The sequence below is a fragment of the Sylvia atricapilla genome, unplaced genomic scaffold (assembly GCF_009819655.1).
Source record: "Sylvia atricapilla isolate bSylAtr1 unplaced genomic scaffold, bSylAtr1.pri scaffold_69_arrow_ctg1, whole genome shotgun sequence".
Taxonomy (NCBI): Eukaryota; Metazoa; Chordata; class Aves; order Passeriformes; family Sylviidae; genus Sylvia; species Sylvia atricapilla.
In genome coordinates, this window is record NW_027077156.1 from 164,640 (window position 1) to 182,696 (window position 18,057).

The following is an 18,057-nucleotide window of genomic DNA, read 5'->3' on the forward strand; positions in this document are numbered from 1 at the left end:
TGTCCATGTGTCCATCTGTCAGCGTGTCCATATTTCTATCTTTCCGTGTGTCCATGTGTCCATCTGTACGTGTGTCTGTGTGTCCATCTGTCCATCTCTCTATGTGTCCGTGTGTCCATCTGTCCATGTCTCTGTGTGTCCATCTGTTCGTGTGTCCGTGTGTTCCTCTGTCCATGTGTCCATCTGTCCATGTGTCCATCTGTCTACGTGTCCGTGTGTCCATAACTCCGTGTGTCCCATCTTTCCATGCGTCCATGTTTTCATCCCTCCGTGTGTACGTCTGTCCCTCTGTCCGTGTGTCCGTCTGTCGTGGGCCTGGGTGCGCATCCCGACACCCGGGGCTCAGTGAGGGACACATCTTGCTGGATTCCCTCATGGAGAAACATCCCTTTTTCCCATTCCAGGTGCGTTATGTAACTGTGTGAGCCATGGAAGCCAATCCCAATCCCAATCCCAATCCCAATCCCAATCCCAATCCCAATCTCTCCAGCAGCACTCGGCCAACGCAAAGGGCCGGGAAAAATTCTGCTGCTGCCCCGTTAGCCAGGAAAACTCACAATCATGGAATGATCATGAGGTGCTTTATTGAGAGCTCTGGGAGTCGGGGTACAGACCCAAATCCAACTCCGACGAGGGTCCGAGAAAGTCCCAATATTAAACCCCTTCGTTAAACAACTTTATGTTAATTATTAAACCTCCGTTGTTCTGTTGTATGCACCCAAGAATGAGTTTTGGTAAATATCTTCCCTTGTGATTCTCATGATTCTCGTTTGAGATAATGATCACGTTCAGCTACCAACAATCTCCGTGTGACGAGAGGGACGTTTCTCCCTCTTTTCCAGCTCCTGGAATCCCAAAATCCCTAAAATCACTCCGACAGGGTGAGTGGGAATTCCAGGAATTCCCAATGCTGGAGCATCTCTGCACGCTCACGGGAATGCGAAAAACCCTTCCTGAAATTCCTTAAAAAAAGATTTCCATGGAATTTTGTGTGGAGGGAACAGGCAGCGCCCCTAACGGGATCCAGGTGTGGGATTATTGGGATAAGGAGCAGCCTGGTCCCGTTTTTTCCGGGATGAGCGGCTCCGGAGCCTCGGAATACTTTGGAGCAGGAAATTTTCCAACTGGGAGCATTCCCTGCGTGATCAGGAGCGGGGGGAGAAGCTGTTCTCCACATGGATCAGGCCATAAATCTGGCAGGAAAATCCCCAAATATGGAATATCCGAGCGGATTATCGCCATCAATCGGGGGTTTTTATTCGGGAAGGGAACTGGAATTCCCAAAATCCCTCCCAAATTCAGCCTTTGGTTATAAAACGATCCAACATCGATAATTCCCATCCTGAGGATCGTTCCAAGCGCAGCTGCTCCTCACAAAAAAGAAAATCCATGGAAACGAGCTGCTTCGTTTTCCTTTGGCACCAGGAATATTCCGGAATATTCCTTCAGGAGCCACTCAAAACTCCACGGCCCTCGCTCCATAAAAAACCTGATTTCCAGCTGGAAATTTCCAAATTCCATTTGGATTCGCATCCCGAGGATTCCTCACGCTTTTAAATCCACTTTTTCCCTATAAAGTTTATGGAGCGGGGAGGAGCCGGGGCAGGAGAAACGATTCCGGGATTGTCATTGTGGTGAACGAAAAAATCATTAACTCTTAATGAAAAACACCGGGAATAAAACCCAAACAGCACAAAAACCCTGGAAAATAATTATCCCACACTTGGCGCGGAGCTGCTCCGCGAAATCCGCAGCGAATTCCCGGATTTCCATTCGGGGCATGGAAAAGCAGGATTGGAACAAAACCAATTGGATTTGTCCCCTGGGGAAAAAAAAAAAAATGGGATTATCCCGTCTTGGAGCTGGCTGGGATCCCCAAAGGGGCAGGAAGAAAAGTTTGGAGGTTTTCTCTGGAATTAAAAGATGTTGGGATTTACCTGGACCAGATTCCGGGGGGGACAGGTGGCCACAGCTGGAATGGGAAGAATTCCAGAGGTTTTGGTCCCATCGGTGACCCCAAGGCCCTGCAGGGGACAGGAATGCCGAACATTCCCAGCCCCTTGGAGGGAAAACCCTCTGGAACAGGGGGGAAATGCCGAGAGGAGAAGGAAAAGATCCCGATTTGGGAAGAAAAAATCTAGATTTGGGGAAGGGAAAATCCTGAGCTGGAGAAAGAAAAGATCCAGATTTGGGGAAGGGAAAGATCTGGATTTGAAGAAGGAAAGATCCCAAGCTGGAGAAGGAAAAAATCCGGATTTGGAGAAGAAAAATCGTGAGCAGCAGAAGGAAAAGATCCTGAGGTGGAGAAGGGAAAGATCCAAATTTGGGGAAGGAAAAGATCTGGATTTGCAGAAGGAAAAGAAGCAGGAGAGGCAAAATTCTCCCTCTTTCCCAACTCAAACCTCTCCTCAAAACCTCAAGATCCCCCAAACAAAATGATTTTTAAATACAAATTTTTCATTCTTTCAGCTGCAGCTGCTTCTCATGGAGAAAAAAAAAAAAAAAAAAAAAAGGGAATTAATGAATCCCAGCAAAGCCGTGGAAAAAAACACTCCCAATTTCCATGGATGACAGGAAAAAACCTGCATTTCCCGCAGCTTTTTATGGGAATTGCAATTAAATTTCCTTGGCTTTATCAGGTACCCCAGAGCTTCATTAAACATCTCTGAAATCCCAGGAAAAAATCAATATACCAGGCGAGCTCCGGGCGGGATTTTACGAGGAGCGGAAACGAAATCCCCAATTCCCTTTCGAATCCCAGAAAAAGAAAAAAAAAAGAAAAAAGAAATAATTCCCCCAAAATTCCTCCTCAAATCCCACCTGGCTCAGTGAATATCCCTGAATTTCCAGAGATTTGTTTCCTGGAGCTGAGCCGTGAAAGGATTGGAGGGTTTATCCCGAAAATATCCTGAAAATCGGCCGGAATTGGGGAAAAAACCCCATGGAACCGCAGGAAAAACGGAATGGACGAGATTGGAGCTGCTGGGATGTGGTTAAAGCTTTCCCTGTATAAATTTGGGATGTTTCAAAATGCCTGGATGAGCTGGGAAATTGAGGAATTCTCATTTTTTTTAAAGCTTCAGAGTTTGGATTTTTCCCAGGAAGAGGTGAGGGTTTGGTGGGTGCGGATTTTCCACAGGGACTGTTGGATTCCTCGGAGTTCCAGGGCCTGGAAAATCCTATATTTCCCTAAAATCCCACATTTTTATTTACTGACTTCCTTGGAGTTCCAGAGCCTGGACAATTCTATATTTCCTTAAAATCCCAAGTTTTCTGTGAATTGACTTCCTAGGAGTACCAAGCCTTAAAATTTTTCCTTAAAATCCCATTTTTTCCATATATTGACCTCCTCAGAGTGCCAGGGCCTTCAAATTTTCCTTAAAATCCCTCATTTTTTAATTTATTGACCTCCTCGGAGTGCCAGGGCCTGCAAATTCCCCTTCAAATCTGATTTTTTGCCTTAAAATCTGGTTTTTTTTTTTTTTTTGGCCTTCAAATCATATTTTTTTCTATTTCATCCTTCCATCCATCCATCCTCAGCACAATTATCCCCCGCCCCCCCCCCAAAAAAAATCCCATATGGGCCTCCAAATGGCCGGAAAAAAAGGCAAAAATTTTGGGATTGAGGCTAAAAACGTCGGGGAAAAAACTTTGGGATTGAGGCTAAAACACCAGGAAAAAGGGGAAAATCTTTGGGATTGAGGCTAAAAACACCGGGAAAGGGAAAAATCTTTGGGACTGAGGCTAAAACCGCTGGAAATAAAAGGGAAAAACTTTGGGATTGAGGCTAAAAACACCGGGAAAAGAGGAAAATCTTTGGGATTGAGGCTCGGCCGGAGCTGCTGGAGCTTGCAGTGATTGCCAGCGCCCAGCAGGTCGGGCTGCAAGGCAGCGGCAGCCGGGAACACGCCGCTGGAATTTCGCTGCCCTCCCCTCCCCAGGCACGGAAAAACCACATGGAATTCCTTGGGAATATCCAAAGCCAGCCAGGAATCCCGGGAAAAGGGTGGGAAGATAAAACGGTGGGTTTTGGAGGGGGATTAATTTGAAATATTTCGGTATTTTAAATATCAGTGTTGGGATATGATATTATTATTGATATTTATTATTGCTTATTATTGATAAATAATATCAATATTATTGATTGGGTCTGAGTTTTAGGGTGGAATAAACAGGAAAAAAAAGAATTTTGGGGGGATTTTGAGAATCATCCCGAAGGGAATCCAGCAGTTTAGGGGTTAAATTATTCCTTGTCCCAGGGCAGAGAAACTTCCTGGATTAAAAAAATAATAAAACGGGAATAACGGGGAAATGGTGAATCCCTAAATCTTTAATCAGAGGTGCAAATATCCCGATGTTTTCCCCCAGCTGTTTTCAGCCAGGGAAAATTCCCAAACCCAGGAGAAATCCCAAACCCTCCTCAGAGCCCACAGACGACACTCCAGGAGATGCCAGCCTGGAGTTCTCCACTTGGAATTCTCAGCTTGGATTCTCCGACTTGGAATTCTCAGCTGGAATTCTCCACCTCAAGTTCTCAAGTTGGAATTCCCAAGTTGGAATTCCCTACTTGGAGTTCTCAACTGGAGCTCCAACTTGGAGCTTCTCCGCTTGGAATTCCCAACCTGGAATCCTCCACTCAGAAGTTCTCCACTCGAGTTCCCAACTTGGAATTCTCTGCCTTCAGTTCTCCTACCTGGAATTCTCCACCTGGAATTCTCCACCTCGAACCAGAGCCTTCAGTGGGGCTGCCCCAAGCTCCTTCTCCTGCATCCCAAAAACCCAGGGGCTTCCAAAATCCCCCAAATCCAGAAATCCCCGTCAGTTCCCACCTTCCCTCTGGATTTTCCAATCCCTTGGGTCACCCCAGGCTGCTTTTTCTCCTTTTCCCTCCTTTTTCCTCCTTTTTCCTCCTTTTTCCTTCTTTTTCCTCCTTTTCCCTCCTTTTCCATCTTTTTCCTCCTTTTTCATCCTTTTCCCTCCTTTTTCCTCCTTTTTCCTCTCTTTTCATCCTTTTTTCTTCCTTTTTTCTCCTTTTCCCACCTTTTTTCTTTTTTTCCTCGTTTTCCTCACCCTTTCCTCGCCTCCCCCTGGGATTTCCTCCCTCCCTGGCAATCCTTGGCTCTTTTCCATCCCGAATTTTCCCTCTGGAGCAGCAGCAGCTCCAAGGAAGCCGAGTCAGGCTGGGGATGAGCCTGAAACCCGTCCCGGGCCGGGATTCCCACGGGATGTAAACAAGTAAACAAGATTTATCCCTTTTTTTTTTTTTTTTTTCTTTTAATCCTTTTTATCCTTTTTTTTTTTTCTGTGTGTGTGTGAAGGACAAAACCAGCCCCGGGTTTGTGTTTGTTTGGGACTCATAAATTATCGCTGCTCAAAGGGGAAGTGGCAACGAGAGGATCCCAAATTCCGGCCTGGCTCCAGCTTTGGGAGCGCCGATTTTCCTGGGAAAAAGGAAAAAAAAAAAACCTCTCCCTGGGAAGCTGGGTAATAATTAATTAATAATTCTGCAGAGTGGGTAAATGGTTAATTAATAATTCGGCAAGATTCTGGACAAAGCTGGGCAATAATTAACTAATAATTAATTAATAATTCTATGGAACAGGCAATAATTAATAAACAACTTTGCAGAATTCCAGGCAGAACTGGGCAAGAGTTAATAAACAATTCCAGAGAATGGGCAATAATTAATAAATAATTCTATAAAACTCCGGCTGAGTGTGGGAAATAAAGAATTAGTAATTCCACAGAATTCCAACTGAAGCTGGGCAATAATTAATTCATAATTCTATAGAATTCCAGGACAAATCAGGAGATAATTAATTAATAACTCTGTAGAACTCCAACTGAAGCTGGACAATAATTAATTCATGATTCCATAGGAACAAAAAAAAAAAAAAAGAGGCAAAATCCCACTTGGAGCAGCAAAACCTCTACCCTGATAAAGGCCCTGTCGTGACATTAAAATTCGACTTTTTCCAGCTCCACCTCAGCAGGATTTGTGGCAATTAGATTTTTCATTATTAAGTAATTAATTAATTAACTGCTGCTCCTCCCCAGCGCCCCTGGGAGCGGGGGGAACCTCGGAGCAAAAAATTGTTTTGTTTTATTTCCATTTTTGTTTTGACATCCCCAGAGGGAGTTGATAAACACAGAGATTCCAACAGCGCCTCCCAAATCCGTAAATCCCAAAGTTCTTCTTTTTTTTCCCTTTTTTTTCTTTTTTTTCCTGCAGTTTCCAAAACACTTCATCAATCCCAGCCTGGGCAAACCGCAACGAGCCAAAAACGGGGTTTTTTTGATAAATAAAACTTCCTAAAATCACCCGGCACTCCATTAATTCCGGGACACTCCGGCTCGGCTTCAAAGGGAATCTTTGCAGTAGAAAAAAAAAAGGAGGTTTTATTCTTTTTTTTTTATTTTCTTTTTTTGGGGGAGTTTTTTTTTTTGTTGTTTTTTTTGGGTTTTTTTTTTTTTTTTGCTGTTTTAATGATTTGCTACTTGTCCTTGTCATAACTACATGGAGCAAAGAAATTAAAAAATTTAAAAAAATTAAAAAAATGCAGGAGCTGGGAGAGGGTTGGAGAGAAAATCTGAGGTTCCACCGCGGGGCCAGAACTTGGCATTTGGAACAAAAAAACCCTGGAGCTTTCACAGGGAGAGAATCGTTGGCGAAATTCAGAAATGACAGAAAATCATTCAGGAAATGTCGGTGCTAAAACGTGGCCGGGAAAAGCTCCCCGGGCAAAAATTCCCAGGAAAAAAAAAAAAAAAAAAGGGATTTTTGCTGCTCTTCTCTGCCCAGGAGGCAAAAATATCCCAGATTTGGGAATGTTGGATTTTTGGGGATGGGGGAATGCAGGGATCTCTTAAAGATGATTTCTGTTTAAAATGTTGATAATTGGCATTTTCCATGGAAACGTTGGGATTTAAGGATAACAAAATATGGGGGGAAAAAAGCTGGAGCTGCTTTTCCAGCTGCCCTCAGGTGGGACTGGAATTTTGGGATTTAGGGATAAAACGGAGCAGCCACAGGGAGGAAAAACCCTTGGGATTCAGGAGCTATTCCCAAGATCATCCCAAGAAATTCCCAATTTTCCCCCAAAAGGCTCTTCCCAACCCAATATTCCAGAAAATTTTCTCCCTGTGCACATTCAGGGATTTTTCCTGATTTTTTTTTTTTTCCTCAATCCAAAGCAAACAACTCCAAGAAATCCCAGGCCCTTCATCGGAATTCCAGGTTTTTTCCCCAAGGAATCCGTGCCGGGAGCTCGGATGTTCCACAGGTTTTAGAGGGGGGAAAAAAGAGCTCCCAAATTTGGTTTTGGGTTTTTTTGGGGATTATTCCCAAAAAGGAGAGGACGGGGATGGGTGTCACTGCTGCTCTGCACAGCTCCAATGGGATCCCAGGAAGGATTTGGAGTTTTATTCCAAGGCAGAGCAAAACGGGCTCTGGGAAAATGGATAAAAGGGAGATAAAATGATCCCAAAAAACAATTCCCCCAAAAAATTATAACTAAAAAAACCCCAAGACCAAAAATCAACACAATATCACCTCAACGAGGCCTGCTCTGACTTTTCTCTTGGTTAATGAGCCCTTTTAATTAACAAAGATCCCTAATTTTTAAATCCTAATTCACCTCCTTTCTCCACATTCCTATTGATTGTTCCAGGAAATTGGAATTCTCTGGGGTTGAGGCAAGAAAGACTCTGGGAACCTCTGCATTTTTTCAGCCTCAATTTTCCCAAAATTTCATCGAAAAGGGAAAATCCATCCTCTCTCTCCCCTGAACGTTTTGACGACTTGGGAATATTTTAAGGGAATTCTGCTGTTCCAGCAGTTTGGGGAAAACCATCTGGGAAGAATTCAGATGGAAAAAAAAAAAATTAAAAAAAAATTGGAAGAGCTGTCATCAGCTCCGTGCAAATAAATCTGGGTTTACGGATTAAAAGGGAAAGGCGTCGCTTCCCAACGCGTCCTCTGGGGATTTTGGTGGGAATTAATCCTTGGAGTGCCCAGCCAGGAATTCCATGGAATGTCGGCAGGAAAAATTCCATGGCTGGAGACCCGGAGGGAAAGCCGCATTTTCCACCTCCGAGGGCAGAATTTCTTGTAAAATTCCCCATTCTGGCAGTGCCTATTTTCCTAAAAATTCCCATTCCAGCAATGTCCTTTTCCCTTAAAATTCCTATTCCAGTGATCCTTTCCCCCCCCAAATTCCCACTCCAGAAAAATGCCTATTTCCCTGAAAATTCCCACTCCAGAAATGCCCGTTTCCCTCACGAATTCCAATTCCAGTGATCCATTTTCCCCTTAAAATTCCACCCAACCGATCCCTTTTCCCCCTCCCAAATTCCCATTCCAGCAATTCCCAATAATTCCCATCTGTCTCTCCTGTTTTCCCTGGTGAATTCCCACTGCTGCCTGCCGAAATTCAGCCCTGCCCCTCGGCTCCCGTTATCCCCAGAGGGACCTTTTTCCCCTTTTTTTCCCCTTTCACAGCTCCATCCCTTCCCAAATTCCGGTCCCTTTCCCACTTTCCTGCTCTCCCTTGCAGTACCCCCGATCGGCCTTCGCCGCTCCCTCAGACCGCTCTTCCTCCCGAATCCCAGATTTTCTCCAACATTTTTTTCCCTTGGAAAACAGCACCCGGGAGCTCGTGGAGGGGGAAGGGCTGCAACTCCCGATTTTCTTCCCAAATTCCTTCTTTCTCCGAGGAGATTATTCCGAATTAATCACAGAGAATTAAAAAAAAAAAAAAAAAAAAAAAAAAAGTCACTCTGGTAATTCCCAATGCGAATTGATTAAATGAAAATAAATTGGATTAAGGGAAAAATTGATTGGAGCTCCAGCGTTTGGTGCCGGGGATTTGGGAACAGCAATTCCTGCTCTGGATCCCTAATCCTGCTCAGTCGTGTCCCCACTCAATCCCAATTTTTCCTCAAAAGGGGGAAAAATTCCCAGTCCTGAAATGAGGGAATAAATCAGGAATAGCCAGAATTCTTTCCTCAATTAAAAACAAAAAGAAAAAAAGAAACCAGGGATGGATAAAACTCCCATTTGGAACAGAGAAATCCTGAATTCCTGATTTAGGTGGAATTTTTAGATCCCAGGATTGATTCGGTTCGTTCCAGCCAATCCCGGGAACCCACAGGTTGGGAGAACTGAAATTCCTGGGATTTTGCTCTCTGGATTCCCAGGGCTCTGCTTTTACCAGGGCTGGCTCAAGCTGTGCTTAAACCCTCCAGAAAATATCCCCTAAATATTCCAAGAAAAGCCTGGAAGGAACCTCTTCCTTCGCCTGTTCCCTAAACCACCCTGTTCCTTAAATCCATCCTCCATTTATCCCCGGATTTCCCTCTTATCCAGGTCTTTGGGCACAGATTGATTTTTATCCCTAAAAATCAACCCCAGCTCCACATTCCCGGGCTCTTTTCCATCCAGGACCCCCAAATTCCCATTCCCACCTCTCCTTTCTCCGCAGGGATCGAGCTGAGCTTCTTGGTACATCAAATCTGTGGTTTTTTTCTCCTCAAATTTTCCCGTTTCCTTGGAAGGTTTTGTTCCAACAACATTAATTCCCGCGGGGACTCACTTAGAGAAGACCTAGGAATTCCCAGTGGGAACTCAAGCCAGGAATTCCAAACCAGCAATTACCCAGTGGGAATTCCAAGCCAGGAATTCTAAACCAGGAATTCCAAACCAGCAATTCCCAGAGGGAACCTAAACCAGGAATTCCAAACCAGGAATTCCCAGTGGGAATTCTAAACCAGGAATTCCAAACCAGGAATTCCCAGCGGGAACTCCAAGCAAGCCAGCACTCCTTTCCAAATCCCTGCCTGTTCCACATCCCAAATTTCCTACTTTTCCTTCAGCTTCCCACTCCATAAAAAAATTCCAAGGAACAAAAGCCTCCTCCTCCTCCACCTTTGAAATTCCATGAACTTTCCCGATTTAAAACCCTCATTTTCTCTGCTCGCATCTTCCCGTTTTTTTTTTTTTTCGTGTTTTAATTTCCAGCCCAGCTGTCCGCTGGACTTTTCCAAACGGCGCCAGATGTTGGATTCATCGGAGAACAATGCTCCGGGAAGCGATTAAAGGCTCAGATGGGAATGGGATAAGGCCGCTCCCGGAGGGGATTTGCCAGGCTGACGCATTCCTGGCATTTCCCGGATGGGCCGAGGGGAGGGAACGCGCCTGGAATTTGTTCCCGGGGAAAAGGAAGGATCGGGAGGAGTTGGAATTCCAGGAAGGGATTTATTCCCAGAGGAAAGGAAGGATTAGAGGAGTTGGAATGCTGGGAATGGGTTTGATTCCTGGAGCAAAAGAAGTTGGAATGCCGGGAAGGGATTTATTCCCTGAGGGAAAGGAAGGGTCAGGAGGAGTTGGAATGCCAGGAAAGGATTTATTCCCTGAGGCACGGAAAGGACTGGATAGATTAGAATACTAGAATGAGTTTGATTCCCAAAGGAAAGGATTGGATGAGCTGGAATACTGGGAATGGATTTATTCCTGGAGTAAAGGAGGGATTGGAAGACCTGGAATGGCAGAGGGATTTATTCCCAAAGGAAAGGAAAGATTGGATAAATTGGAATGCCAGGAAGGGATTTATTCCAGGAGGAAAGGAGGGATTGGAGGAGTTGGAATTCTAGGAACGGGTTTAATTCCTGGAACAAAAGAAGGTTTGGAGAAATTGGAACACCGGGAAGGGAATTTGTTCCTGAGTGAAAAGAAGGATAAGAGGAGCTGGAATGCCAGGAAGGAATTTTATTCCAGTAGCTCCCACTTTGGTGGAATTCCAGGAATTCCTCATGGATCCCAGCCATTTTTTACTGAAAAAGGACAAATCCACCAATCCCGATGTTGTTCCCGATGCTCCAAATCGGGAATTCCATCCCCTGAGCCAAGGGAGCTCCAGCTCGCCCCGAGTGATCCCACATCCACCAACTGTCCTGGAGATCCTGGAATTCCCTCCTGGTGACCCTCAGGAATCTCAGGGAGTTCAAATCCTCACGCCCATGATGGAGGAGATGAGGAGCAAAGCCAAAATCACCCAAATTTTTAACAAGGAATGGTCATTCCCGGAAAATTCCCCTCCTGATCCTGGACTCTGCTCCCATTCCAAGCTCAGGAAAACCGAGGGACAGCCCGGAATCTTCCCTCACAATCAATTCTCCCTGGGAATACCCTGCCCTTTCCAAGATTCCCAAACTTTTCCAAATTTTTGGAAAACTTCCCAGCCCAGAAATCGGTGCCAAAGCCACAGAAATTGTGGGATTTGCTCTCTGGGATGAGATCCCTGCTGTGGGATTTTCCCACCCCAAGAACTGCCCACACATCCATAAAAACACTTTTTCCTGGAATTCAGCACCAGGAACATTTCCCTAAGTCCAACCCTTCCCAGCTGGACTCACCTCGGGACGGGGATTCCAGGTGGTACCTGAAAAACAATGGAAAAGGAGCCGTAAAACTCCTGATTTTCCCCCAGGATTGTTCCAGCCTGAGGATGAGGGATGGATGGAACAACCCAGGAACTCAGGGAATGGGAAAACCAAGGAATTCCCAGAGGATTTGGGATGTGCCAGCCCTGGAGAGGGCTTGGAACAACCCGGGATGGTGGGAAGGGAATGGATCAGATTTCAGGCTCTTCCCAACCGTAATTCCATGGATTTCCACCCCTTGGAACAGATCCTGCTCCAAACACAAAAATTCCTGTCACCTTTTATCCCTCAAATCCTTTCAAAGTCACTTCCAGCACCAAAATATTCCAGGATTTTTGCTGAGCTCATTCCCAGCAAGCGGAGTGCGATCCATGCTTTGCCCATTCCCAAAAAAAATAAGGATTTAATATTAAAAAAAATCTTTGTTGTTTGCGTTGGATTGGAAAAAAACCCAGGAAAAATCCCCGAATGTGCACAGGGAGAAAATTTCTTGGGATTTTTTTTGGGTTGGGAAGAGTCTTTTTGGGGAAAAATTGGGAATTTCTCAAAATGCTTTTGGGAGCGGCTCCTGAATTCCACAAGGGATTTTTTTCCTCCCTGTGGCTGCTCTGTTTTATCCCTAAATCCCAAAATTCCAGCCCCACCTGAGGCAGTTGGAAAAGCAGCTCCAGCTTTTTTCCCCCCATATTTTGTTATCCTTAAATCCCAATGTTTCCATGAAAAACTCCAATTATCCAACATTTAAGGGGAAAACATCAATTCTAAGAGATCCCTGCATTCCCCCAATCCCCCAAAAAATCCAACATTCTCAAAATCCGGGATATTTTTGCCTCCTGGGCAGAGAAGAGCAGCAAAAATCCCTTTTTAAAATTTTTTTTCCTGGGAATTTTTGCCCGGGGAGCTTTTCCCGGCCACGTTTTTAGCGCCGACATTTCCTGAATGATTTTCTGTCACTCGCAATTCCCGCTCCCTGAAAGCACCGGGGCTTTGTTCCCGACCTCTGTCATTTTTAATCCCAGGAAATGGCCTAAAAAAAGGGGAAAATTGAGTTCCATTCCCTCCTGGAGCTCTGGGAAGGCAGAGGGAAAAATGCCAAAAAAAAAAAACCCTTTGGATTTTCCTGATTTTTTTTTTTCATATTTATATAAAGAAGCAGAAAAAAAATTCCGAGTTCAGCTCAAGGGTTTGGCTTTAATTCCATGCTCGGATGGTTTTTTACTCCGGGAAGGAAAAATTTGGGATCAAATGGAACTGGGAATGGGAGGAGGAGAAGTTTCAGAGAATGTGGAAGAGCTCATTCCTGCCTCTGCCAACAGAAATCTTGGATAAATCCCATAAATGCCGGATCTTGGGAGCTCTTGGGTTCCAGGAAGTTCCCGCAAGGAATTTCGCTCTTTTCCCAATATTTCCCTAAATTGGTGTTTCTCCCACCCTTTCCTGCAGAAAACTTCATCCTCAAACCAATTTTCCCAATTTTCCAGAGTATTCTTGGATTTTTGGGCCTGAACACCCAAAAAATGCAAAAAAAATTTGGACAAACTTTGGTTTAATGGATTGAATCCAAAATCCAAACCCCTCTGAGCTGGATCCATAAAATCCCGGCAGCTTTCAATCAAATTCCCGCTTTTTCCTCATTAATGAAGAGCTGATGGGGTGGAATGGGATCTTCGGAGCCGGGATTTGAATGTCTGGGAAAATAAATCTTTAAAAGAAAATCAATGCTGGACGAGATTTCCAACAGAGGGGGGGAAAAAAAATGGGAGCCGGGAAAATGGGATTGGGAACTCCCCATTAGGGAAGAAAAGGATTTAAATTCATTTTTCAGCTCCGTTGAGGCTCTTGGGTTTCAGGTTAATGATGGATCCGGGAGGAAATGGATGGGAAAAGTGGATAATTCCATCAGCCAGGCTGGGAAGGCTGGAAAATTCCGGAAAGGAACAACCCAGAAGGCTCCAAACGGAATTAGTGGTGGGAGCGAGCTCAGGGATAAAATGAGGTGAAAATGGGATTGATTTAATTTGGAATAATATGAGAAATTCCTTCCGTAAAAGAAAAAAATGGAGGGGGGAAAATTCCTGTCCTGAATAAATGAGGAATATCTGAGAATTCCTTCCCTAAGAAAAAGGGTGAAAAATCCTCATCCTGAAATGAGGGAATAAATCGGGAATATCCCAGAATTCCTTCCTCAAAAAAAAACCCACCAAAAAACCAAAACAAAACCAAACCAAACCAAAACAAACAAACAAATAAAAACAAAAAAAAAACAAAGAAGGAAAAAAATCCTATTTTGAGATTGAAGAATATTCCAGAATATCCCGAATTCCTTAAAAAAACCAAAAAAATGGAGGGAAGAATTCCTCATCCTCCAACAGAGAAAACCCAAACCAAACAACAAAAACTTCCCAAACTGTCCCATCATCCCGAACCTGGACCATCCATAAAATTCCAAACCATGGAGAACTCCACAGGAAGGAGGAATCCCCAAAATCTGAGGGAATTCTGGAGATTTGGGAATTCAGGAAGAACTGACCTGGCTCGGACGCGCTGGAGGCGACGGAAATCGCGTCCCGCCACTCCCGGGCCCCGGCGCTGAGCGGCTCCTCCTGCAGACCCCGCGCCAGGTAATCCTGAGCCTCTGGAAAACCGGGAATCATCAGGGAATGGGCAGGGAAATCATCAGGGAATGGGCTGGGAAATCAGGGATACGGGCAGGAATCAGGGAATGGGCGGGAAATCATCAGGGAATGGGCTGGGACATCAGGGAATGGGCAGGGAAATCATCGAGGAATGGCTGGGAATCATGATACAGGCGGGAAATCATCAGGGAATGAGCAGGAAGTCACCGAGAACAGCCCAGAAATCAGGGATACAGCTGGGAAATGAACAGGGAATGGGCAGGAAATTGGGGGATACGAGGGCTCGGAGAGGACAAGTGGGGAAGGGGCAAGGAGATGGAAAGGTCAGGAATTCTGGGCATGGGAAAGGTTGGAGAAACCTGGACATGGGAAAGGGTTTAGGGAATCTGGGAAGGGGATTAGGAAACTTGGACCTGGGAAAGGAATTGGAGAAACCTGGAAGGGTCAGGAACCTGGGAAGGGTCAAGAAAGCTGGGAAAGGTCATGAAATCTGGACACGGGAAAAGGTTAGAGAACGTGGGATGTGGAAGTGTCCCTGGTGGGATTTAAGATCCCTTATCCCAGCCCATTCCAGGATTCCCAGGGATTCCCAGGATTCCCAGGGATTCCCAGGATTCCCAGGATTCCCAGGATTCCAGGCTCACCAGCAGCACTTTGGAAGCTCCAGGACACCAAGTGCCAAAAATTTCCCGTTATACCAAACACCCAGCCAGGAATCTCAAAATTCCTGCCAGGCTTCGTAAATCCCAGGCCAGCCCTGGAATCCCGAGCCAAAATTCCCTTTCCAGCACAACCATCCGGGAGTTTCATGGCACAGCCAAGCTTCCAGTCTAAGGACGAGGTTTAATAAAACCATTTTACACCACTAAACAACCGAGAAAAAAAATCCAGAGATCCGAACCTAAAAAAACCCCAAATCCTGCCCTGAGGATCCCAATGAGGACAGAGGGAACAAACTCATTTTTTGGGAGCACAGAACCAACTCCCCAGCGCCGGAAAAATCCCGGAAAACTCCCGTTTTTCCACAGGAAAGGAGCAAGCAGGAAAACCAAACCCCTCCCGTCCCCCTGGGACAATCCCAGGGTGGTTTTTAAACTCGGATTAACTCGAGATTAGCGGGTTTAGTGCCGGGGGTGTCAACCCTGGCTGAGTTATGGGAGCGGCAGCGGCTTTTCCAGAGGGTTTGGAGCGGCAGGAAAAGGGGAAGGAAAAGGGCCGTAAAGTCAGGGAGGGAATAAATCACCCTAAAATCGGGTTTAGGCTTCGTTGGGAGCAGTAAATTCCAAAGAGCTCAGGAGGTTGTTTGGCTGGAGGGTCCCTGCTCCTTTTTGGGGGAGAAAAGGGCAAAAAAAATGGAAAGAAAAAAAAAAAGAGGGGGAAAAAATGGAGGAGAATAAAATAAAGGGAGAAAAAGAGGGGAAAAATAGGGGAAAAAAATGGGGAAGGTCCTTCCTTCCCAGCCTGGGAAGAGCCAGGAGCTCCCACGGCTCCTGGAAGGCCTTGGGATTGTCAAAGTTTGATCCCAAATCCCTCTCTGCGTTTTTTTCCCAGCTCCTTCAGGGACCAAAGTCCCAAAACCTCATAAAACACAGAATAAACAATAAAAATACTGAATTTAAACTCCCTCATTCCCAGCCTGGAGCCTCCACAGCCCCTGGGAATCTCCTCAGGATCCTCAAAGTTGGATCCCAAATCCCTCCCCACTTTTTTTGCCGGCTCCTTCAGGGACAACAACGAGATCATCCCAAAAAAATCTCATCAAACGCAGAATAAACAATAAAAATATTATATTTGATCTCCCTCATTCCCAGCCTGGAGCCTCCACAGCCCCTGAGAATCTCCTCAGGATCATGAAATTTGGATCCCAAATCCCTCTCCATGTTTTTTGCTGGCTCCTTCAGGGACAACAACGAGATCATCCCAAAAAAATCTCATCAAACGCAGAATAAACAATAAAAATATTATATTTGATCTCCCTCATTCCCAGCCTGGAGCCTCCACAGCCCCTGAGAATCTCCTCAGGATCGTGAAATTTGGATCCCAAATCCCTCTCCATGTTTTTTGCTGGCTCCTTCAGGGACAACAACGAGATCATCCCAAAAATCTCATCAAACGCAGAATAAACAATAAAAATATCGGATTTAACCTCCTCCTGGCGATCTCCTCGGGCCCTCCAAGGCCTGGGGATTGTCAAGCCCCGGCCAGGTTTGATCCCGAGCTCTGTGACACACAATTAATCTCCATTCCACCTGTCAGCCAGGGCTGGGGGGACCAGATCTGAAACCTTCAATTAAACACCGGCAGCTAACGAGGAAATAACCCCGGGAAGGAGCCGATCTCTGGGGCGGCAGCTCGGAATTGTCACCGGGGAAAATTCCCAAAATCATCCAAGGGAAAACTCGGAGAATTCGAGGGAATTTGGGATGGGGTGGGAGAAGCTTGTCCTGCAGGGACAAGGGGGGGAAGTTTTTGGGGGTTTTGGAGGTGGAAGGATGAGCTCGGCGCTGCTGCGGCAGGAAATGACGGCTGAAACCCCAAAAAAACAAAAACTACCCAAAAAAATCACCCCAAAAGGGGTCCTAGCTGCTTCCTCGGCACTTCCCAAACATGGGATTTCCACAGGCAGAGCTGGATTGAGTCCCTGCTGGGGTTTTGAGCACCACAGAGGTTATCTCCCTGTGCCGCACCAGAAAATCCCCACCAGATTTGGGGTTTTTGGAGATCAAACCCCCAAAAGCAGAAACAGGTGCAAAAGAACCCTCAAAATTCGGGGTTTCCACAGGCAGGGGTGGATTGAATCCCTGCTCCGGCCTGAAATCCCTGCTGGGGTTGGATTGAGGGGTTTAGGGGCAGGTGGGCAGCACAAAAGTTCTGTACCCACGCCAGAGAGAAAAAAAACCCACAAAATTCAGGATTTTGAGGCCCAAACCCTCAAAAACAGCCCCCAAATTCTTCTGTGGGTCAGGGACAGAGAGGTCCCACAGCCCCTGAATTGTCCCCAAGGTGAGGGAGGTCCCACAGCCCCCAAATTCTTGGGATCAGGGACAGTGAGGTCCCACAGCCCCAAAATCTCTTTGGTGTCACCCCCAAATTCTCCTCGTAGTCAAAGAGGTCCCAGAGCCACCAAACTTTTGGGATCAGGGACAGTGAAGTCCCACAAACCCAAATTCTCCTCATGGTCCAGGAGGTCCCAAAGCCCCCAAACATTCTTGGGGTCAGGGAGGTCCCACGAGCCCTGAAACCCCCAAAACAGCACAGAAAAAGCCCCAAACCTTCCCCAGGCTCCACCCCGCCGGGATCCCCCTCCTGCGGCAGCGAGGAGGAGGAGGACGGAGGGTTTGTTACCTGCCAGGAGCCTCTGGATCTCCTCTGGGATCAGGGGATCCATGGGATTCCTTCCCTGGCGAGCAGAACCGGCTGCGAGCGCCCCGGGGTGCTGAGGAGGAAGCAGAGAGGGCGGAGACACCCCAAAAAACACGAGGAGGAAGAGGAGGAACCTTTGGGGTTGGGATTCCTCCTCCTTTTAAGCCCCCCCTCTCCCCAGGGATCGTTCCCGGCTGTCCTGGATGATCCCAAAAATTCCAGGTGGGAAGAGCTGAGCTTCGGTCGAGGAGTTTTCACCTGGAGCTGGGTGAGATTCCCCAGTGGGAATTTCCTCCAGGAGATCACCTGGAGCCTCCTGGGGCTGGGATTGGCATTTTTTCCAGGTTTTCCATCCCAAAATTCCTGTGGGAAAAGGTGGTGCTTGGGTGTCCTGGAATGAAATTTCCCCTTTTCCCTGGAAAAGGAACAGGGATTGGGTTGGAAAAATGAAACCCCGGAGTTGTCTCATGGCTGGGGTGAGGAAAAGATGGAGAAAAGTCCTGGAAATGTGGAGATCTCCACATGGAAATGTGGGAAATATTCCTGGATACGTGGGGAATTCTGTATGGAAACAGAAAAAGGAAAATCTCCTGGAAATACGGAGATGCTCCTCCATAAA

General features: G+C 46.1%; 1 protein-coding gene across 1 annotated transcript in view; it reads right to left on the minus strand.

Moving 5' to 3' along the window:
- The window catches only part of LOC136375006 (src kinase-associated phosphoprotein 1-like), an 83,948-nt gene extending 66,438 nt beyond the window's left edge, over positions 1-17,510 (minus strand). The window contains 4 exon segments of the mRNA XM_066340364.1: positions 11,409-11,438; positions 13,970-13,997; positions 14,000-14,074; positions 17,421-17,510. Of these exon segments, the coding sequence (XP_066196461.1) occupies positions 11,409-11,438; positions 13,970-13,997; positions 14,000-14,074; positions 17,421-17,463 (176 nt within the window). The 5' untranslated portion in view covers positions 17,464-17,510.
- Between the last annotated feature and the right edge of the window lie 547 nt (positions 17,511-18,057).